This window comes from Moschus berezovskii, chromosome 20, assembly GCF_049115385.1.
Source record: "Moschus berezovskii isolate FMDL1 chromosome 20, NW_MosBer_1.0, whole genome shotgun sequence".
NCBI classification, from domain to species: Eukaryota; Metazoa; Chordata; class Mammalia; order Artiodactyla; family Moschidae; genus Moschus; species Moschus berezovskii.
This window is the reverse complement of record NC_142479.1, coordinates 58,709,972-58,732,250: the sequence shown is the minus strand read 5'-3', so window position 1 is coordinate 58,732,250 and position 22,279 is coordinate 58,709,972. Positions and strand designations below refer to the sequence as shown.

At 51.0% G+C, this 22,279-nt stretch overlaps 2 protein-coding genes across 10 annotated transcripts in view; both read right to left on the bottom strand.

The window, feature by feature from the left end:
- The window catches only part of MRC2 (mannose receptor C-type 2), a 60,108-nt gene extending 50,570 nt beyond the window's left edge, over positions 1-9,538 (bottom strand). The window contains exon 1 of one of the 2 annotated variants that reach the window (XM_055408157.2): positions 8,737-9,538. In XM_055408157.2, the coding sequence (XP_055264132.2) occupies positions 8,737-8,848 (112 nt within the window). In that variant the 5' untranslated portion in view covers positions 8,849-9,538. The remainder of the gene's footprint in view (positions 1-8,736) is intronic. The other variant, XM_055408156.2, reaches the window with a different exon arrangement.
- A 9,071-nt stretch (positions 9,539-18,609) lies between these two features.
- Positions 18,610-22,279, bottom strand: part of TLK2 (tousled like kinase 2) — a 118,495-nt gene continuing 114,825 nt past the window's right edge. For all 8 annotated transcript variants that reach the window (XM_055408152.2, XM_055408155.2, XM_055408151.2 and 5 more), the window contains 2 exons: positions 22,158-22,265; positions 18,610-19,701 (listed from right to left, as the gene is read on the bottom strand). In XM_055408152.2, coding sequence (XP_055264127.1) covers positions 19,528-19,701; positions 22,158-22,265 — 282 coding nt within the window. In that variant the 3' untranslated portion in view covers positions 18,610-19,527. The remainder of the gene's footprint in view (positions 19,702-22,157; positions 22,266-22,279) is intronic.

Genomic DNA, 22,279 nt, shown 5'->3' with positions numbered 1-22,279 from the left:
TGCTAACATTCTATCAAATGACTGGCCTGAAGTCATCAAAAATGGAATGTCATAGCAACTTCCCTAGCGGTCCAGTGGCTAAGACTCCAAACTTCCAATGAAGGGGCCTGGGTTTGATCCCTGGTCGAGGAACTAGATCCCACATGCCACAATGAAGATTGAAGGTCCCACGTGCCACAACTAAGGCCTGGCATGGCCACATAAATAAATACGCAATGTCATAAAAGAAATAAAGACCAACTATTTTAGATTAAAAGAGACTGAGAGACACGACATCAAATTGAGTCCTGGACTTAAATAACAGCTGGTATCATGGGGACAACTGGAGAAATTCAAACATAAACTGCATACTAGAAAAAACAAGAAAAGTGTTTCTCTGTTTTCTTTCTTGGATGTGATTATGGTTTTATAGAATGTCTTTGTTTTTAGTTGATACACGGTGAAATACTGAAGTGAAATGTCATGTCTACAACTAACGCAAAGCTTCAGCACACACACATACACACACACAGTGAGGTAAACGAAAGTGGCCAAACATTAACCATTGGTGCTTCCAGGTGGAGAGTATACGAATGCTCACTGCATTTCCCCAACTCTTCTAGTCGTTTGAGACCGAGTGGAATACCAATGTAGCCCTCTGAGCTTTTTTTTTTCCCACTCAACAGTTTGTCTCTAAGAATCACTCACATTGATGCATGTATTGAGGTCTGTCAGTTCACTACTGCATTATATTTCATTGTGTGTTTATGCTCTATAATTATCCATATTTTTTCCAAGGTGCATTTTTGTTTTTGTTTTGGCTACTGTAAAGCAGTGCTTCTAAATCACTCTTATCTCCTCAGATCCTCAGAAATGAGGTTAAGCATCTGTGAAGTTAGGAAATCCTTTCCTTGGGGACCAGGACTGACCACAAGGCCATTTCCTGTTGAATTCCTACTTGCCCAGGCTGGTCTGACTCGGGGCTGTTGTCTTTGTGGTCAGACAGGTTCCTGACCCTGTGTCTGAGATTTCTGAGCAGTCTATTGCTTCCATCTTTCTTCTAACAAACTTAAAATTGCACCTAAAATGAAATCAGTGCACATTTGCTTCTGGAATGTTGCTCTACACTGGGGGTGGGGTGTTGATCTTAAAATGTAAGCTTCAGGCAGGAGCCATGCCTGGTTTGTTCACCATGGTGTCTTCAGCATCAAATACTACACAGAGCACACTGTCAGTGCTCAGGAAAACAAAAACAGAACAGTTAACCAAATGAGTGAGAAACTGCTTGTCAGGGACCAGGCATGCATCTTCACTTAACTACTACCAGTACAGTTATGAATTATTTTTAAGCTTGTTCTGTGGTCATGAGAAGTTTCCTTCTTAGATATATTTCCACATACTGGCATTAATTCTATATTTGTTGTTTAGACTACATAAGTTGTCCACTGTGTTAAGATATCTTGGTTTGATTAGCTATGCTTTTGCTGTTGGGCCTCTAGATGGTTTCCAATTTGTTTTGCTACTACAAATAGTACTTCTATGAACATTTTTTTTTTCCTTTTTGAGGTTAATGACTTACAAATTCCCCAAGCGGAATTATGAGGTCAAAGGATATGAAGTCTTATCTGGTTTCTTACATCTTGTCTGAAAGACTGAATCCAGAAAAACTGAACTAATTTACATGCCCCAGTCATACAGATGAGTTTCCTCACAGATCTGCCATGATTAGGTTTTCTGTTTTCACTAGCTTAATTAGGTATTTTTGAAAGCTAATTCCTAGTGATCTTTGCACTTTCTACATGACAAACTTGCCAGCTGAATTTTCTTAGTTGCAATCAGCTAGAAATTGAAGCTAAAATTTTAAACTTATAATCCAGTTGTCCCATACCATTTACAAGTACAGATTTCTTTTCATATCAGTGTTGTTTCTGGCATGTCTCACATTAGTTCTTGTAACAGTCTAGGACTATGTTGGAAATTTACTCCAGTCCACTGGACTTTTTTTCTGTTTAATTCAATGCCATATGTTTCTCATGATTGTGACATCACCTAAAACTCTGGAAGGGCAACTTTCTTCATTGCCTTTCTACTACTACAAACAAAATTCTCATCACAGGAATAAATTTACAATCATGTGAGGTGATGGACAGTATGATAACTAAACTTATATGGAGATAATTTTCCAATATGTGTGTACTTAGTTGCTCAGTGTGTCCGACTCTTTGCAATCCCATGGACTGTAGCCCAGCCAGGCTCCTCTGTCCACGGAAATTTCCAGGCAAGAATACCGGAGGGGGTTGCCATTTCCTACTCCAGGAGATCTTCTCCACCCAGGGGAACCCACATCTCTGAGTCTCTTGTATTAGCAAGCGGATTCTTTATCACTGCACCACCTGGGAAGCCCCTTTTTGCAATATACACAAACATCAAGTCATTACGTGTACACCGTAAATTTAATACAATGTTATATGTCAATTACACTCAACAAAACCTGTGCAGGGAGCTCTTTGGAACACCTGTCCGCTTTGTTTGATTCAATTAATATTTACTAAAGGATACCGTGTCCAAGGTTGGAAGCTGTGCCGGATTGACAAAGCCTTGTCCCGGAGGTGCTTCCAGTGGGCGAAGAAGGGGGAAGAGTCTCCACCTGGCGGGCGGCAGCGATGAATCGCGAAAGGAGACGGGAGAAACGCTCCTTCCAGAAGGCTGAAGCTGCGGGCCAGAGCTGGACCCGGAGCCACACCTGCGGAGCCACGCCCTCCTGGCGGCAGAAAAAGAAGCCGGGGCTTCACAGGCGGACTCAGGGCATCCGAACGCGACTTGCTCAAAGGTTTGAAGAGAAAGGCTACCACCTGACCGTGGAAGGCCTCAAATTCTCAGTTCAGAAAGTTGAGACTGGCGATAAAAGCGGCCCTTTTGAATCATAAGTCTGGCAAAGATGTGGACTCTGGACTGAGGTTGGAAACCAGGAGGCAGAGACCGCGGATGCTAACCGCATTGCAGAGGCCAGAGCGAGAGAGAACTTCCAAACAGTGCCCATCAACAGGGAAGCAGCAAAAAGTCCAAAAAAGACAGTACATCCTTCCAACGGACTACTGAGCACCGTTAAGAATGACAGAGCTCTGAAGTCTGCCATGGAAACGCCACGAATATTACAAAATAAAATGTACTGTACAGCATAAAACGTGGTCCTGTTTGTGCAAAAGTAGTATTTGTATGTGTGAATTTGCATAAAAAAGGGAAGATCACCCCAACTCCTGACACTGACTACTGTTCGGCTGCGGGTAAAGGGAAGTGAGGAAGAACCTCAGATCTTTTAAACTTTACCCCTGTATGGCTGGCCATTTCCCACACAGCATGTATTATAAAACAGGCTATCAGCAGCACGCATGCTGCAAGGTGAGGCCAGCGCAGGGGCTCGGGATTTAGTCATTAGGAAGCCTAATTACTAAAACCCCTGGGAGGCAACTTCTCAGGAGGAAGGCTAGATGAGATGGAATGGCCGTTGGCTGAAAGGGCAGAGTCCCAGGAACTCGGCTCCAAGGGAAGTTTAGCTGAAGAAGCTTCATTATAAAGAGAAGAAGCAGGAGGGGAGTAAATTGAGGGGCTTAAGGGGTAAAGGCAACTGAGGATGGGTATTTATTTTTCTTTAGGATTTAAATTTACTCTCAGAAAAAGTATGGTTACTTTGAGGCACTTAACAGCAGTTAGCAAAGTGTCACCAAGCAGTAATGGATAATCAGAGACCTACTTTGATTAAAAAAGAGGTTGCAGTCACTTAGAACTTTGTTGAGGATTGTGTTTTTTCATGTTTTCTCTTCCCATAATAAAAAAATAGCACTAATTTAATATTACTTGCTAAGACGTGACTGTCCAGCATTGTTCTATGTATTTCATACATCTACTATGTAATTTCTTACGACACCCCTATGAGGGACTATTATTTTTACAGATGAAGACATGGGAGCCTCTGTCCGAGTTCACACAGCTGTGCTGATTTACATCTAAGAGGAAGCAGGGGCGGGGGCTCCCAGCCTCCCTCCTCTGGCCTCAGACTACCTTGGGGTGAGCCGTGTCTGCCCCCCATTCCACACACTTTCTGAGGATGTCGGGAGAGGCTGGGCAATGGGCTTCCTGTTTTTCCCTGTAGGAGCTCCAAGCCCACTACAGCAGCTTCTCACCGTGTCCTTCTAGAGATGACCTCCAAGAAAAAAAGGCCACCCCTCCGTTCTGGCATTTATCCTTGTGTTTGCCCTCTGTCAGCTTATCTCCTTAGCCCAGGTAAGCCCAAGAGGCAGTGACCAGGACCTCTCGGGGTCCTTCTGAGAATCCTTAGTCTTGAAGGAAGGGCAGTGGCAGTCAGGACGGAAGAGGGGGCGGGCATGCCAGGCAGAGGGAAGGGTGTGTGCAAAGGCCTGAAGGTGGCAGGGGATGAGGCGGGGGCGAAGGTTCAGGAAGGAAGGAGGAGAGCAGGGGGAATGCGTGGGGGGCTGAGAAGAAGCTGAGGGTTCCTAGCCACCATCTAGCAACACAACCAGGGCTTTTTATTTTGGGGTGGGGAACTCAAGTTGGGGGAGGGCAGCGCTGAGGAGAGGCAGAAAGCATGGGCCCAGCCAGGCAGGATGGGAGGGGTATACACGGTCAAGGGGCTCAGAAGACGGGACAGAGGGTCCAAAGACGGGGAAGGGCAGCCACTGGAGTTGCACGCGGGGCCGCGGGCGGGGGCCCAGCCCAGCCTGTCCTCTGAGGAGCTGGAGCTGGCTGATGCCACTGCGCAGCCTTCCCTGCCTGTTGACGACACAGCTCCTGCTGAGGAGTGACTGGGATCTGCAGGGCCCAGGGTGAGGTCCAAGAGCTGCGTCACCACTTGATGGGCCCACCCCACCCAGATTTATAGGATCCAGTTATGGGAAAGTGGCAGCCCCCCCATCTCATAACGGACTAAACAGGAAGGACACTTCCTGTTGCAATGCCCAGGCCCTCCAAGCCCAGGGACCCCCTCTGGCGGTGCAGGGGAGGTGGGCTCACAAGAACAGGTGGAGGTCATTCCTGCTTGCAGTACCACCCAGGCTCAGTACATACACATCCTCTGACAGACTGGCTGAATATGAACCCCTGACCTTGGGGTAGTGGGGCTCTTGCTCCACCGGACCCCTTCAGTCCCTCGGGGGCAGGCACCTCAGACCCCCTGAGGATGCTGAGGGGGGCTAGGTCCTATGTCTGGGGCCCCCCAGTCGGGGGGGAAGAGACCAGCGCCCAGACAGCTGGGGGGTAACAGAGGAGACCCACCACCCTTTCCCGGGACTCCCCTCTGGAGGACATGTGGAGAGGACATTCCAGAGGACTTGGAGCTCTGGGCGGGTACCCTCTACCACAGAATTTTCCAACCTTTCCTAACATACATATTTCACAGTGTTAACAGATTCTCAGCAAGGTCTGGCACTGAAGTGCTCAGGCTGAGTAGCCACACCTGGGTTCGAATCTCACTTTCACCACGTTCTAGCAGGTGGAGGTCGGGTCTTGTGAAAACAACCTAACATCTTTCAGCTGCTGACAGCCAACGTGTGAGAAGTTATGAGACCAGGAGGAACCCTTGCCCGAACAGCACGCGTGCAGCACAGCGCCCAATGCTTGAAGACTGGTAGCCACTGCAATACCACTTCACCTTGCTGAAGGGCACAATGGGGCTCCTATTCAATGCTGAAGTTAGTGGTGAATCCAAGTGAATGCTCTTCTGAGAACTTCATGGGGCTTCTGAAATCCTCTCATTGGCCCAAATCGCCCGCACCCGGCAAGCCTCAGAAAGCTGAGATTTCTCTACTGTGTGCAATGGGGACCAAGACCCTGGCCGCCTCTTCCTCCTCTGCCTATGCCCTCACCTTGTTCACATCACCCCAGGGGAGGGCCGGATCTCAGCACTAACCACTGCTCAGCTGGGCACTGTCTCAGCCCTGGCAGCTCACAGAAGGCGAGTGGTCTGGGAAACAAGGAAAACTGACTTTTGTAGGTGGATGGGCGGATGGGGGCAGTAAGAAGGCTCTGAACTCCATGACTCACCAGGACCTGGGCCGGAAGTGCAGGCGATCTGTCTGGCTGACTCTGGCAGTAGCAAGTACCTGATGCCTTTCCAAAGGAATGCCTCCCTCCCTGTCCTTTAGACAGCAGAGTCTGTCCCCATAGAAAGATTTCCCAAGGTCTCCTTGCTCCTCCACCTGGATACCTGATCCCCGGGGCTCCCAGCAGCCCTCTTTCTAAACCGCACCTCATTCCCCTGCTCAGAGACTCCCAGGGGTTCTCCAGGGCTCCCCACCGCCAGCCAGCAAGTCGCTCCCCCTCTCTGGCCTCTTGGAAACCTGGCCAGTTTCCTCTTCAGTCGAGCTTCTCCCCCACCCTACTCAGGATCTCTCCACCCCAGCCCGGCCAGCTTCCACAGCCTCTCCAGCACAGCCCAGCCTGCCTTCCCAGTCTCCCTGCTCTGCTCCCCTCCCTGCCTCCCTCTTGGGGGCCTTGGTGACCCCTTGCCTCACACAGTTTCTTCTGCCACCAACAAAATTTTCTTTCTCTGAGGATGCAACTTAAACTCCTCTGTACCTTTCTTCCTCCGCAAGTATTTGGCTCGGCACTGAGCAGTAAAAGCTACAAAAATGCATCAGTACTGCAATTAACAGACAGTCTTCCAGCCACAAGCTGTGTGGGTACTCCTCTGGGTACTCCACAGGGGATGGTGGAGAAAAGATGGATTCTGCCATCCCACACCAAGGGGCTCTGCGGTGTCCCACCCTCTCCCCTCCTGGTGGTCAGGAAGCACCCCGCCCCCAGGGTAAGTATCACCCCAGCAGCGCTGGCCTGCCAAACCAAATCCTATCTCCCACAAGCATTTCCTGGGGCCATTCGGATCCTGGTGCTGGTAAATTCTTCCCAGGGACCACCTAATTCGTCAGGTAGAGAGGGATGAAGAAGGAATTTGCTGGAAGAGGAGTATTCTGGGCAGAGGGAATACAGCAGGGAAAGACCTGCAATGTCTTGCTCAACTGCTGCTCTGGGGACCAGGCCATCCCCACCCCATGTCGCCTCCATCCACCCCTGCTCACACCTAATCTTCTTCGAGAGTGACCAACGCAGTGCCGCCGGGGACAGGCCCCTCCAAGGCTATGGGGGCTACAAACCCACGGACACAGCCCAAGGAAGGGCAAAGGGGGGCCAGGAGGAGACCCAGAGGCAGAGGGCCACTCCAGGCGGTCCCCCTGACCCAGCCTCTCCCCAGGCATTTCTAGCTCACTCTGTCAAAGGCGCCACAGGGGAAAAGGCCGAGTCAGCACTCTGGCCACAACCCTCCCAGGGCCTGCCTGGCTTTACAATGTGCTCTGGGGCTCTGGGAATGGCTCCTCCACCCCTCCCACTGGGCCTGCCTTCACAGGGGGCGAAATTGCAGACAGGAGAGCAGCAAGGCAGGGGGCAGCTTGGGTGCCTTGACCTGTAGTGGGTGGGGAATTACTGCCTGGATTCTGTTTGTCTGACAGTCAGTTCCAGGTGGGTCTGGAATTCAGCAGGCGGGGTCTGCTCGGGATGAATATGCGTCACCCCAGCCCCCACTTCACGCAGTGGCTGGGCACAATCTGGGTAAATACGTGTCTCAGTCCCCTACGGGCGCGCAGGCAAACTCAGCAAGCACTGGCCATGGCTAGAGGTCCCGGATCCTCCAGGGGGCTATCTGGGCTTTGCACAAAACTACACACGCTGCACAGACTGTCCCCTTTCACTCAGCCTCATCCTCAAATTAAATATAAAACAAGACCAAGCCTTTTTCAAAGGCCCAGCACCTGGGCTGTAATAACCACACTCCCGGGGCAGTTCCAGCTCTGACTCCTGCCTACCACCCCTTCCCCCGCCCCCCGTAAGCAGATCTTCCCCTTTCCCCCTGGGATTACCGCTGAGGGGGTCTGTCTGTCCCCACACTTCACTGCCACCCTTTGAAAAGCAGCAGTAAGAGAAGACACAGCTTTGGGATTTTGTTTTCTGCTGGTCGGGTTTGTGCATCGTTAGCAGCTCTTTGGCCGTCCAAGATCTGTCCACTCTGGAGGGGTGCCAGTTGGGTCAGAGCCGCCCACACAACACTCTCTTCACTACACACACACAAACACACACACCCTTGCCGAAGCCTGCTACAACCTTCTGATGACATAGAACTGCCCCACAGAGCTCCGTTCAATTGATGCGGATGCCGCCTGCCACGGGCTGTCCTTTGAAGACCAAGTGTGGAAAAGAAAATACCAACACCCCCGAGGTGCCTGGAAGGGCAACCAAGCCCTCACGAATAATTCAAAAACAACAATAACGCTTTGGTTCCGAAGCAAAGCAAGGAGCCCGGCCTGGAGTCTCCGCTGGTTTCCCCGGACGCGCCCTGCAGGTCCCCGGGCCCAGCGCAGGGCAGGCGCCGGGTGGTCCTAGAGGGCGGGCGCGGGGGTCCTCCCGGGGCCCGCCCTCTTCCTCCGAGGCGGCTCGAGACCCCCGGCTCCCCTCCCCCGCCGCCCGCCACATCTGGTTCCACTCAGGTCCTCCCCCACCCCTGTCCTCCCGCCCTCCCCGCCCCGCTTCCAGAAAAGCGGAGCCGAGTTTTTAAAACCCAGTCACACACACACGCACACACACGCATACACGTCCTGCAAAGGGGGGTTAAAAAAAAAAGGAGGGAAAAGTCGAGAGAGGCCCGCTCCCCGCGCCCGGCCCCCAAAGTTGACCAAGTTGGAAGCGCCTTACCCGGGAGGGCGGCGGCGGCGGCGGGGCGGCCGAGGTGCAGACCCCCGAAGAGCAAGGCGCAGCGCAGCAGGTGATGAGGCCAGGGCGCGAGGGCTGGCCGGCCGGGCCCCATGCCCGCGGCGTGGCGCTCGGGGGATGCGGGGCCCGAGGGAGCGCGGGCGCGGCGCGCGGTGGCTGCAGGGGCGCCGGGCTGCGGTGACCGCCCGCGAGGGGCTCGCGTCTTCCTCCGGGTCGGGACGAAATGATGCCTCCCGGGGAGAGGAGGGGAGGAGGAGGAGGGAAGGAGGCAGGCCGGGCGGAGGGAGGGCGGAGGGAGGGGCGCAGACCCGGGGAGGAGGGTTGGAGGGGCAGCGGGGAAGGGAAGCGGGCAGCGTGGGAGGGGAAGGGGAGGAAGAGCGGGCGGGCGCGGGGCCCGGGGCCCGGGGCCCGGGAGGGAGCAGGGGAAGCGGGAGAGGAGGATCCGCGGGGTCGAGGACCCCGGCGTGCACTCTTTCTCTCGCTCTCCGCTTCCCTCTCTCCCCGCCTCGCCTTCCCTCTCTTCTCGGTCCGGGCTTGGAGCCCCAGACGCTGCGTCACAACTCCCCGGCTGGCTGTGCAAAACTTTCCGCAAACTTCACCGCGTGGCGGGGCGGGGGCGCGCGGCTGACCCAGGCGGCCAGACCCGGGCCGCTGGCGCCCCCTGCGTCCCGCCTCCTTCTGCCAACGTCTCCAGCGGCCGCTACCTCCACGCGGAGCGGGACCCCTCCCCCGGCCGGCTGGGGAAGGGGCGGAGCCCAGGGCTCAGCCACCCGGGCGAAGATGGGGGAGGGGGAGGCAGGGCCCCCGCGCCTGGTGCGGAGCAACGACGTTTGCAAGTCTTGTTTTAGCATTTGCGTGAACCCCGTCAGCGTCCCTGTCGCAGAAGGGTGTCGTGATTTTGCTAGATGGGGGCTGTATCCAGAAAGCCAGGGAAAATCTGTCCCTGGACGTCCCAGAAGACGGCATCCTCTCACCAACAACCGGACTGCTGGCGGATCTCAGAGGATCAAATGGAAATTTCATAAAAGAGAAGACAAGCCACAGTTATTCCGTATTATGCAACAGGTCACCGCAGCGCAGAGCACTGGACTAAGAGGGGTTAGAGAGTCCGGGCCCACGTCCATCTCTCCTTTCCTGAGCGACCTTAGGAAAGTTACTTGGGAAGTCTGGGCTCAGAGCTGGACGGAGACATTTAGACCCTAATGCAAAGAAGATTCACGTTCTGCCACCACGAGTAATCAAATAAAAACACTATGAAACGGTGATATAAATTTTATTGTTTCCTGTGCTGTCCACCTCAGTGCTGTTTTTGGAAATAACAAATTCAATGTTGTTTTCTCCTTTTTTACTACCCTTGCTTTGGGTAAATTTTTCCCCATCGCTGCAAGGAGGGCAGCTAGCTGCTTGACAGAGCTAAGTTCCTGCTGGTGACTTCCTTCACTGGGATCCCAGAGTTCTGACCACACTGAGCTGCCTCAGAGATCATTCGCTTGACCTCCCCTTTCTACATCATTTTCAAGGAGGTTCAGGATCCGCCAGCTTCGGCTAAGCTGCCCTCTCTCTGTTCCTGACTGAGCAGCCAAAACACAGGATGCCTCCTCAAGGTTGTCTCATAGGCTTCTATCTACTTGCCTATCCCTAGATGTGCCAGCCACAGTTCTCACCAGGGAGTCCCATGGCCTCTGGAAGGGAACTCAGGCAGGGCTCCCAGGATGCCCTCCAGGTTCTGAAACAGGGTTGGATATCCCTTCTCCACCAGCTCAAGCGGTTTGGGCATTCCTCCCATCAGCAGGGCAGAAACTGACAAGCTGAAAGTGAGTCATGTGAGTCCAGAATGTACACCACTCGTCAGCATAGTGCCCTGAGCACCCAGTCCACAGGTGATGCTCTCGTTTCTTCGTTCAGGCTTTCAAAGCCCTGGTGGCTAGCGCTGGGCTAGCTTCTGGGGGAACAAAGAGGAGCAGAGTCACGATCCTAGAGGAGGTTTTGTTCAGTGGGGAAGATGACACAATTTTTGCCACATTCCAGGCAGAGAAGCTGCCACGAAACGGCTGAGGAGCAGGGAAGTGCGCTCCACTAGCAGGGACAGCTGTTTGTTTCAGTGTCTAAAGCCCTAGTCTCTGCCAACGGTGAGGCCTCCCGCTCTATCCAGTGGGCCAGGGGTTATGCGTTGTAGTCTGCGGAATGTCCAGGTCACATCCGCGGCCACCAACTGTCTTAGATCTTGAGCTTGCAGGGCAGGGAGCCGGTGACATCTGGGCAATTCTCCCTGTGGAGAGTGCAGCCCAGTCTCCTGCTGCTTAAAGACCATGTGCAGGGTCAGCTGTCAGCAGAAGGTGGTCACAGTCTGCAGGAGTGCTGGGTGTTGCGAGGAGGTTGGGGTTTTCCTGGGGAGCCCCTCATCAGAACCTCATCTACTTCCAAAGAAGGGTCAGTGTCCTCTGTGCCTGCTGCCTTCTCCGTTCCTGTTAAAGCTCAAACAGCCATTTATTGAAGGCCTACTCTGTGTCAGATATCAGGCTAGGTGCTGGGGACTTGGCCGGTCCAGGGGATTTTTGCCAAGATATTCACTGTCATGGAGTCTATACTGAGAAGTGGCTCTCCTTCTGACACTGTGAGCCAGCAAAGGTGCTGTGGGTCTGCTGATTTCATCAGAACCAGTTTAGAGGAAGATGCACAGACTCCAGGGAGACCCGAGTTAGAATCTCGACTTCCCACTCACCTTTTGTGACATGCAGTGAGTTACTGAAGTTCTCGCTGAGGTTACAATCCCTATTTGTAAACACAGCAACAATTCTATCTTGTCGTGAGAATGAAATATTTTGCACATAGGGAGGCACAGCCCCTGGATAAAGATGTTCAGGGAACACAAGTTCCCGTCATCCTTTGTCGTGTGGATATCAGGTGTCTCCCATACTTCCTTCCCTGCGCTCTGCTGGCCTCTCCACCCTACCCTCCCGACCATAAGATCTGCACAGGTCAGTTTTATGAGCACTGCAACACTGGGTGTTTTCCTTTGCCTGAGCTAACAATACAACCTCCCCTCCTGCTCTCAGCATCTCCATGTTCAACTACACAAAAATGGTGTTCGGAAGTGTAAAGCAAACCAGGTAGAAGCAGCTCTCTGCTTCTGCTGGCTAATGAATGCATGTCCGTAAGTAGTGGAAGACGAGACAGGGACAGAGCTGAACTGGAATTCCAGCTCAGCCATCCACTATCCATGTGCCCTCCAGCAGGTCACCTCCCTTCTGAGTCTCAGGGGCCCCTTGATGTGCAAGTTTTCGTATCATTACTCACCGTGCTTAGGGCTCCTCTCGCATCAGTCTCCTCCTCCCTGGCTCTGGAGCTCAGTAGCCTCTCCAGCCAGAGGGTGCTGAGGAGAGCAGAGCCTGTGGACTCTCTGGCAGTCGGGCCTGCAACGAAAGCTTAGGGAAGAGGAATACGGGGCGGGGAGAGTGCAACTGGACGGCCAGGTAGGACCAGAGAATGTTAAGTAAGGAAAAGACGAGGTCAGTCCTTACCTGTGGCGACTAGACAAGAGGGTATGAATCCCAAGGGGCACCCACACGTTTCTTAGCCAGGGGAAAAGTCTGCCCATGCATGGGCTGGTCTGGGTGGATCCCATCCCCTCCGCCCTCTCTCTGGACTCCTGCCCTTGACTCTCCACTCAGGCAGTCTGCCCTTGCAGTCCCCCACTTGTCCACAGCACTGAGGACCTGAGATGGAAAGAAGAGGCAGGCTTGGGGTTCAGATGGACCCAAGTTTCAAAGGTTGGCTCTACCTCTTCCAGATTGTGTGATCTTGCAACAGTTAACCTGAGGTAACTATTTCTCCCACAGCAACATTACTGGGGAATTTGATGGCTGGCTGTCTTCTCCTGACTGGTCTACCCATCATGGCCAAAAATAAAACAAAAACAAGTCTGCCCACCTTCCCCAGGTTCTCTCCCTTACTCTCTTCTTGTTGGAGGACACCCAACAGGGCTCCCCACTCCCCGAAGGACGCCTGGGTTTGTATCCACTCACTTTCAGCCCAAGGAGGGGATAAGAAGACTTCCTTTGAAGGGAAGCTTTGTCATCCCCAGGGAACAGGAGATAGTTACTTCAGGACTCTTTCTTCCAGGAAGCAGGACGTGCAGACCTTCTCCCTGTGTGTCCAGTGTGCGTCCAGAGTTTGGATGTGGTCTCCCAGTTGGAGGAGTCACCAGAGTGATGCCCACAGCTATCAGCAGGGCCCCAGAGCAAGCTCAGAGTAGGGGATCTTCACTGGTTCCTATTTCTACTTGGGCTCTAGCAGGTCAGAAACAAGCTGGCCAATGGCGGTAGAGAGAGGGGCAGAGGCTGACCCGAGGCAAACAGGGCAACAGAGCTGAGGGGCAGAACCAGCTGCAATTGGGTGGGATGCAGGTCCCAGAACCTTCCTTCTGCTGCCCCACCCAGCTGGGGCCAGGGCAGGCAGGGAGTGATGTAACCTCACCCTGTCTGCTCTACAGGGTCCTCTTAGCCTGTCCTTGCACTGAGGGCTGGGCAAGCCAGGAGTCAAGGCCTGCTCTGGTCCACAGCTCTGGTCGGACTGGCAGCTTCTACATCCCTCTGTTCAAGAGGTCACTTGAAATTTCAAGAGGGAGGTCCTGACTCCCAATTCCTAACTCATGAAGGACAGGCAGCATTAGGTTTTCTCTAGTCTCAGAACTTGACCCTCTGAGTGCAGGGCTGGGCCCAGTTCCTGCCCACAGTCATGTGTGACCCTCAAGGACCCTGGCCGGAGACAGAGCCTCCCCTGGTGGAATCGAGCCCCAAATGCAGGCGGCTGCATCCAGCTGGCTCACTGTCTGCATTCCAGTTTCAAGAGGCTCGCCAGACCTTCCACAGCCCCCAGTGATGCAGCAAGAAGTGGATGGGGGCACCAGTGGCTGATGACCAACACTTTAACTGCACCATGGGGGCATGTGGGATTTCAGTTCCCCAGCTTGGGATTGAACCCGTGCCCCTGGCATTGGAAGCACGGAGTCTTAACCACTGGACCAGCAGGGAAGTCCCAGTGACCAACATTTTTAAGATGAAGTAAAAGAGTAAATATCAGTGCACTGCACATGAGCTAAAAATTCTAGTCTCGGAAATGTGCATTGGGTTGAGATGCCGCCATGAAAAAATTTTGGAAAACACTGCTGTTGAAGACCTGGAACCAGCTACACAGGCTCCCTGGCTGTCCCTGCCTAGTCCTGCTCACTCCCAGACAAAAGACCTGCATCTGACACACACACACATACACATGCACGTGTGCAAGCAAGCAAAGAAGGGAGAGGGGGAGTGAGACAGGATTTTTCACTCCTTCATCCATAAAGTGAGATGACACGAGGAGAGGGCTTGGGAATCTGAGGCAGGAATCTTCTGTGAAACCATGGTCCCATCTTCCCACCTAACTTCAGTTCTAGCTCAGGACGGCAGAGGGCAGGGCTGATGCCCAGGCCAGCTGAGTCTCCATTCTAAGGGCTGGCCCTGAGGGAGCAGGAGGTCCCAGTAAAGGAGGCAGCGGGCGGGGTGGGGGGAGCCCAAAATTAGAGCAACATATGCCTCTGGCTGGGAGCCCGGGTGCAGCCTTCACCTCTGGTGCACTCTGCCCAAGGATGGCACTCAGAGAAACCGCCTCTTAAAAATTTCAAGCCGGCAGTCCCTGCCCTTCAATCCTCTACCTACTGCTCAGCGCTCAACCGTGCCCAGCTCTTTGCAATGCCATGGACTGTAGCTCACCAGGCATGCCATCCTCTAGGGTATCTTCCTGACTCAGGGATCAAACCCATGTCTCCTGCATCTCCAGCACTGGCAGCGGGTTCTTCACCTGGGAAGTCCCCTCTACTTCCTAGCAGTCACCAATCTATCTGGGCTTTGGTTTCCTCGTACACAATTAGCGACATGCTTCTACCTTGCCCACCCTAGGCTGGGAAGCCACACAGCTGAGGAACATCTCTGCCAAGCAGAAGCAAGAGAGCCCCTTCCCTCTGTGGACCCTGCCCTTGGTACCCCCACCCCAAGTTGCCGTCAGGGTGAAAAGGCTGGGACAGCACCGGATGCCACTGCAGTTGCAGACTGTGCCCGGAGGCCGAGGAGGTTGAGGTTCCCGCAGTTTTCTGCCAGGCACTTCCCACCACACCCAGGAGGCCTGCCTGGTGGCCAGGGATGGGTGGGGCTGAGTCAGCCGGCTTGGAGCTCTTTGACCCCTTCACACCATGGGGTCTCCTGCCCAACACCATACACACCCGCTCTGCTGACTCCAGCCTGTCTCCAGCCCTGCGAGCTTCCCCAGCACAATAGGTCTCTTTATTCCTTGCCCCACCATATCCTGGGCCTGCCTGCTTTGCCAGCCTCTGGCAGGTTCCCCCAAACCACCCACAGAGCCCCTGTCCTCTCCCCACGACCCCTCTGCAGCTCGCTCCTCCCCAAGTCCCTTCCAAGGCACCGTAGCTCAGCCCTACTCCCCTTGGCCCAGCTCCCGACTGCCAGGCTAGACTCACAAGCAGACCCAGATCTTAATCATCCAGCAGCCCTGAAACCTCAGGTAAAGAGAAAAATGTGACAAACTAATTCACAAGAAGGACACACACACACACACATTTTTAAAGAGAAGGCCAAAGGTAAGAAGCTTTGTCAGAAGGAATGAATGACTCTTGAGAACACTGTTAGGTAGCAAGGCACCTGTAGAAGGTTATAGAAGTATGATTAGCAGTATGATGTTTGGTCCCGGGACAGCCTGGAGCTTAAAGCAGATGTTTTATCCCCAACACAAAAAGTAAAACAAAGCCATCTCTGTCTTCCAGCTGGGTGAGTTTAGACAAGCCGTGAGAGCCACCCTCCAACTGCCCCCTGGCTGGGGTGGATGAGAAGGTCAGCTGGGCTTGTGACCTTCAGTGCTCATGCCATCTGGGAGACAGATAAGAGGAGAGGGTGGCTAAGAATGTACATTCCTAACAGGTTCCCAGGTGATACTGCTGCTGCTGGCCTAGGAGCCACACTGGCCTGCAAGAAGGCGGCCTCCTCCCAGAGCAATCTTTCAATGCAGGGTAAAGGAAGACTGCTGGACAGGAAGTTGGTTGCAGGACAGAGGTTGACAGTGAATCTCAAGACTGAGAGGAAGGTTCCCAAAGGTCTGCATCCTAACCCTAGGCAAAACCTCCTGACAACCTGGAGAGTAGAAAGGCTCTGAGCCTCAACCAGCTTTCTTGGTCTCACTAAATCTTGTGATCTTTTTTAAATCACACGTTTTGATTCCCTCCTTGTGTGCCAGGGACTTTAAATACCTAACTTCTACTCCTTACTCTAACCATGCAAGGAGAAATTCTTGAAGCCAGTGGAGGTGGGGCTTGAACCAGACCTAATTCTAAAACCCAGGCTCTTAATCTCTAGGTGAGGCTCTTAACTTCTGCCTTCAGAAACTAAAACAGAATAGCTAGTTTGTGCATCCTGTCTCTCCCCCACTTACCCCAGGTGGATTTTAATTATGAGTGACAGGAATGATGCTTGCTAGAGAGAAGGAAAGATTCTCAAAAAGCAAAAGACTACCAAAGGTGAGTCAAGTTAGTTGTAAACTTTGCGTTCTTAGGGGCAAGGAGCTAGGCCAAAGCTTGCTTCTAGCTCTAGGATTCTAGGAGATAACTATGTTTAAAGGGAGTTATTTTCTAAATTAAGAAACTCAAGAGCTCCTTGACTGCTAATCTTCACAACTGGAGGAAAACCTGTCCTTCCTGGACTAGAAGGCAAGCAAAAAACAAGCCCTCTACAAAAAGACAGCAAACCCGTCCAGGCCAGCCACACAAGTGGGGATCGTACGTTTCTGACTGGTGAGACTCCATTTAAAGCTGCCTGTGCCATGATGGAAGATGGAGAGCCCAGTTCCTTCTCTTTGACCTCTGCATTTCATGTCTTCCTGTGCCCAGTGTCTCCAGCCCTGAATTATGAGTTCACGGTCATGGCCGGGCTTTCCCCGTTCTGTTCACTGTGGGTATTCCCACCCACAACTCTAGCTGTTGGCACATCAGGGTGACAGATGTCACATGAACCCACACATTCCCATCACAACTGTGACATCCACTGGGACTCTGCCAGCTGCCAGGAGTCCTCGAGCTATACCCTAGGTGGTGAGGGCCCTGATTGAAGCTGGAGGACTAGAGTAAAATCAAGAGGCTAGGAAAGTCACTTCTTAAAACTTTTTTTAATATCCTCCCCACCCCCCAAATTGGGAAAGGCCAAAACAGTCTGGCTGGGTTTAATTACAAATTAATACACATTTTTTTTTTTTGGTCATTGTTTAAAGGAAATCAACATTGTGGCAATAAGGGATTATCCTTGGATAAAATGAAACCCATATTAACAAAATATGTCATGGAAGAACTCCACTTAGTGATTTCACTGGCTACTTACAAGTCTAGAAAAGGTCACCATGCTGCCCGATCCCTGGGGCTTATCCATGCAGTGGAAAGAGGCCATGCCCAGACTCAACTAAGCCCAGGCAGTTCCACCCAAGCCCTCGGTTCAATAAGAGCATGAAGAGAGGGCATCCCTTCTTCAGGATGAGGGCAGAAAAGACAGATCACCAAATACAGTCCTATACCTTGGCTCGTAAGAACCTGGGGGAAAGGAGGCAGGAAATTAGAGGGAAGGCTTAAAGATGTAGCATTCCTTCAACATGAAGAAAGTTAGAAATTAAAAACACAACCCTTCAAGATCACTGGATGAGAGAGAAGAAAAGAGAAACAACTTAATTGTCTTGAGTAAGTTTAAACATCGTCTCAACTTCATCCACCTCTTCACCAATATAGACACTATCCTTACAGTGCTGTGCTCAACCTCTGAGACCCCACGGGTACTCTGCTTAGCAGCTTGAAAGTAATGGTTAAAGAAGAAAAAGATACTATACACACATGTGTAAATATATATATTGCAGTAAGATTGCTTTGGAAAGCTGGGGGGCAAAAAGCACTCAGGAGCTGACTTCCTTCCCTTCAGAGATCCACAGGACAACACCTGCCCACGAACCTCTCTCTAATCTGGAACACTCCATCGTCCCTTAAGATCACCTGACACTGGGGAATGGGGCAGGTCCATAAAGGTCCTGGAGAATGTGTCACTACTGACATTTTTCACATGTAAAAGAAATACTAGTTGTGAGTCATTTGAGTGCTCTCTACACTTCCTGACTGCCGCCACCCCCCCCCCAGCCCGCCCCTTGCCCAGGCAACTCGCATGCCTGAGTGCTGCATCTTTAAATATTTCTGGCTGAGCCCTCTTGCCACATATGTCAATAACATTCCAAGCTGGCTACCACATGTTCAGACTCTGGCCTCCTTCCCCCCTCTACTGTCGATTGTTCTGCTGTTTCAAGGGCATGGTGGGGCCACGCAGCTCCCATTTGAGCTCCATCTTCAGCTGATCATCCATCTCAGAAACAACCACATTAAGAAAAAACAAAAGTTCCAAAAGAATGTTCATATTTGAAATACCTATTTCCTTTGAGATTATTTTTTAACTTCAACTCAATGAATCTATTAAAGTGAGTTAGACAAAGTGTGTGTGTGTCTGTATGTGTGCATGTGTGCACACACAGACACACACACCAGCACATACCCACATAATTCAGGTGGTTGGAGGTTGTTTCCTGTCAAAAGATCTAACAGAGGAAAACTTATGTGCTGATCAAGTTTTAATGTCATTGTTAACAAGAAATGTACACCATTCAGCAAGTGCACGGGGTCTGTGGGTGGGAACTCCTGCTCCCTGGAGCACTGGCTCCCCAGCCTGTGTTCTGCCTACCTTTGGAACAGTTTCAATGGTTACTACATTCAGAGAATCCAAGAGGACTGCATGGACAGATGAACCTTTATTTAAAAAAATAGCACTTCAAATAAATTAAAAGGGACAACCGTCAAGTGTTCAAATTGTGAAGAAATAGTTGAAAACCTAGAGAGACTCCAAGCTGCAGAGTTCTAACCTCATTCTTTGTCCAATGGCAAAACCCCACACATCTCAGTACTCCCACTCAATTTTTTCCCTACTGAGATGAGGGAAGCAATTGCAAACAGGAGACCAGACGGAGGAGAAAGCTGCATCTGATTGGAATGAACATTGCCACGTACTTGCTAATACGGGTTTCACTTTATGACCAAATGTATTCTTTCAAAAATAAAAAAGGGGGGAGGGAAGCCGCATGTTTTTAAAAATTGAAATTATTTAGGGATAAAACACTAACTCTAGTGCCTTTAACGGGCAATAGCAACTTTTTTCCTCCGAAGTCAAACACCATCCCCAGCCGAGCCTTTGTGCTACAAGCTTTTCAGGAGATGTTACCTAAACTTTATTAAAAGAAAAGAACAAGTTTAAATATAGACACTGGACTAGCCCAGTCTGTATTTTCAAGTCCACATTCTTCATCTGAAGCACTGCATCAGGGACCCCCCTGAGTCTGCATGTTTTCAAGTTCACAGTACATGGAACCAGTTTTTCTTTTTAATTTTTTCCTCACTCAGAGCAGCCACACGCAGTGGCCGTTGACGCCGGAACCTTGGGCGGGGCCTTTTCCTACGAGGCCTGGCCAGAGCTGCCCGAGGTTTCTCCTCAGTGAGAATCGATGCTGTCATGCTCTATGGATGGGAAAAAAGCAAGAAAATAAAAGCACCTGGTACAGGTTTCATGAGATCCATTTGGATTCGCTATGTTCCAAACCCGCTGCTGAACGCCATTTGTCCACTCTGCGTGTCAAACAGTCTGTGGCTGGGAGTGGGTCTCAATTCGAAGAACTGTTATTGGATGCCCCCGAGGTTGACGCGATAGCAGCTCCAGCAGGGCTACTCGTGGAGACCGACTTTCGGATGTGAGGAAGCAAGTAGGGGTCACAGGCCAGCTGCTGGACGTCGATGCGGTCCTCCTTTCGGTAGGCCAAGCATCGTCGAATAAACGCCTGAAAGGAAAGTTTCTTGAAGAAGCCTGAAGCACATAATCTTGGCACCCCAAGAGGGAACCCAGGAGGTTCTGTAGCAGCTGCCAGGGCCCAAAGCAAAAGTCTCCAAAAGAGAAGGGGCTTAGGGACTTGCCTGGAAACCACCAGGCAGACCCAGAAAAGAGGTGCCAGATGCAGCGCTGCTCTGTGGCCACTGACTCCTTCTCCAGCACAGGTGCCTGAGCCATTCCTGAGGGGGAACGCGGCATAACCTCTAGGGATCTCTGTCCCCAGAGCACAAAGACCAAAAGAAAAATCTCTCTCTGCCTTGGCTGGTGTGCATGGGCACGGCCCGACTTCATAGTTCTGCATCTGGTCTCATGTGAACTTCCTGAGGAAGTGAAAACCGTAGTGACAAACTATCACCACATGAAAGGTGATGAAACGCCACTAACACTGCCGTGTGTCACACGCTGGTAAGTACTTTCCTGGTGTAACTTATTCTCCCTTGAAAAGGCGTTCAGACAAGTCCTGGTCAGATTTTCCTTCACTTAGATGGAAGTGACACGACTGAAGTGACAGCAACAGCAGCAGATGTTTGATCAGGCACACATCTAAGTGAAGGAAAATCTGACCAGGACTTGTCTCCCCAAGAGTTCTGCAAATATACAAGCTTACTGTGAGTGGGATTTGATTTGGATTCCTAATTTACTACCAACATGGATGTTTCCTTTGTGCTGGGTATGAAGAGCTACACAGCTTCAGTTTCTACAATTATTTTTTATTTTATTTGTTTATTTATGGTAATACTTGATCTTCACTGCTGTGCAAGGGCTTTCTTTAGTTGCAGCGAGCAGGGACTGCTCTTTAGTTGTGGTGCACAGGCTTCTCACGGCAGAGTCTTCTCTTGTTGCAGAGCACAGGCTCTAGGCACGTGAGCTCAGTAGTTGTGACACACAGGCTTAGCTGCCCCACAGCATGTAGGATCTTCCCGGACTAGGTATTGAACCCGTGTCCCCTGCATTGGCAGAGGCCCTTACATACATTATCTGTCTTTTCCTATTTTTTAACCAGACAGCTCTATTTAATAAAACCTTAAATACAATTATTTAAACAGTTGAATCAGTTTTTTTATTTCTAAAAGAGTATCATCGAAAGTCTATACTTTGCATTAGGGTGATGATGATGCCTAGATGTAGGTCCACCGTTCTGGTGCAGGTTGCTGACATTCTGGTGGAGGAGGCTGTGCCCTGGGGGAGTGTGCCAGGGCAAGGGGAGAGGGGTGCAGCAGCAGGGAGTGTATGGAAATGTTTACCTTCCACTCAGTTTTGCTATGAGTCTAAAACTGCTCTAAAAAGTAAAGTCGACTTTAATCTATCTAAAAGCATAAAATGAATTACTGATTTTCTATTTTTCCATGTTTAATTGATAAAATTCCTGGTTTTTCAAAAGCAAAGACATCTATAGGCAGTTGCTTTATTAAAGCATTTGGAAGATAACAAATTCATAGAAATGAACATAGTGGTCCTTGACCTTTAAAAATGAAGCTTCCTTAGTGAGATATCTGGAGCTGGAAGGTTTTCTTGGCTTGGATACCAACTCAAATACACTCCTTTTGCCTTGAATCTTCCTTCTACACAGCTGCCAGGGTAGGCTTTTGAAAGAGCAATCAGATTACATGGCTGGCCGGACAAAAACCTTCAACTGCCTCCCATAAGCTTAAATCCATCCTGCTGCCTCTCTCCGCTCTCCTCTGCTCTGCCTGCTCTGGGGACTAGCTAAGCTCACACTCACATCTGAGCTTCATTCTCTTCTCTCGGTTCAGAATATTCTCCCAAATCTACACATGGCTCCCACCTTTACATCTGTCAATACTGTTTAAAAAAGTCACTTCATCATGGAGACCTCTCTACCATGACATCAAAAAAGGAGGTTCCCACCTCTCCCTTTCCGTTAGTCTGATTTCTCCTCTTTCTAATATTTATCACTATCTGAAGGGTATTCATTTTTAGTTACCATCTATCTCACCTAGTAAAACATACACTTTATGAGGGTGGAGACCTTGTCTATGCAGTTCACTGCTATACAGTCACGGTGCTTTCCACCACCCAGAACAGTGTGGAGTACTTCCACTTGTGGTTAGTCGCTCAGTCGTGTCCAGCTCTTTGTCACCCCATGGACTGTGGCCTGCCAGGCTCCTCTGTCCATGGAATTTTCCAGGCAAGAATACTGGAATGGGTTACCATTTCCTACTCCAGGGAATCTTCCCCACTCAGGGACTGAACTCACGTCTCCTGCATTGGCAGGCACATTCTTTACCACTGTGCCACCTGGGAAGTTGTCTAATACTAGGTACCTAATACATATTTGTTGTGGGAAGAGACGGGGAGAAGAAGACAGAGGTTGGAGAAATTACCCAGAGAAATAATAGAGAAAGCAAAGCAGACATTTCTGCTGGCCAATGGGTCAAAACTTACCTTTGCTTCAGGTGTTACTACTGGCTTTGGCGGGAACTGCACTTCAGTAGCTTTGAGGATAGTATTTTCTTGTAGAATGTCTTGCTGGGACTGATTATGGCCAAAAGGCTATCATATAAAAA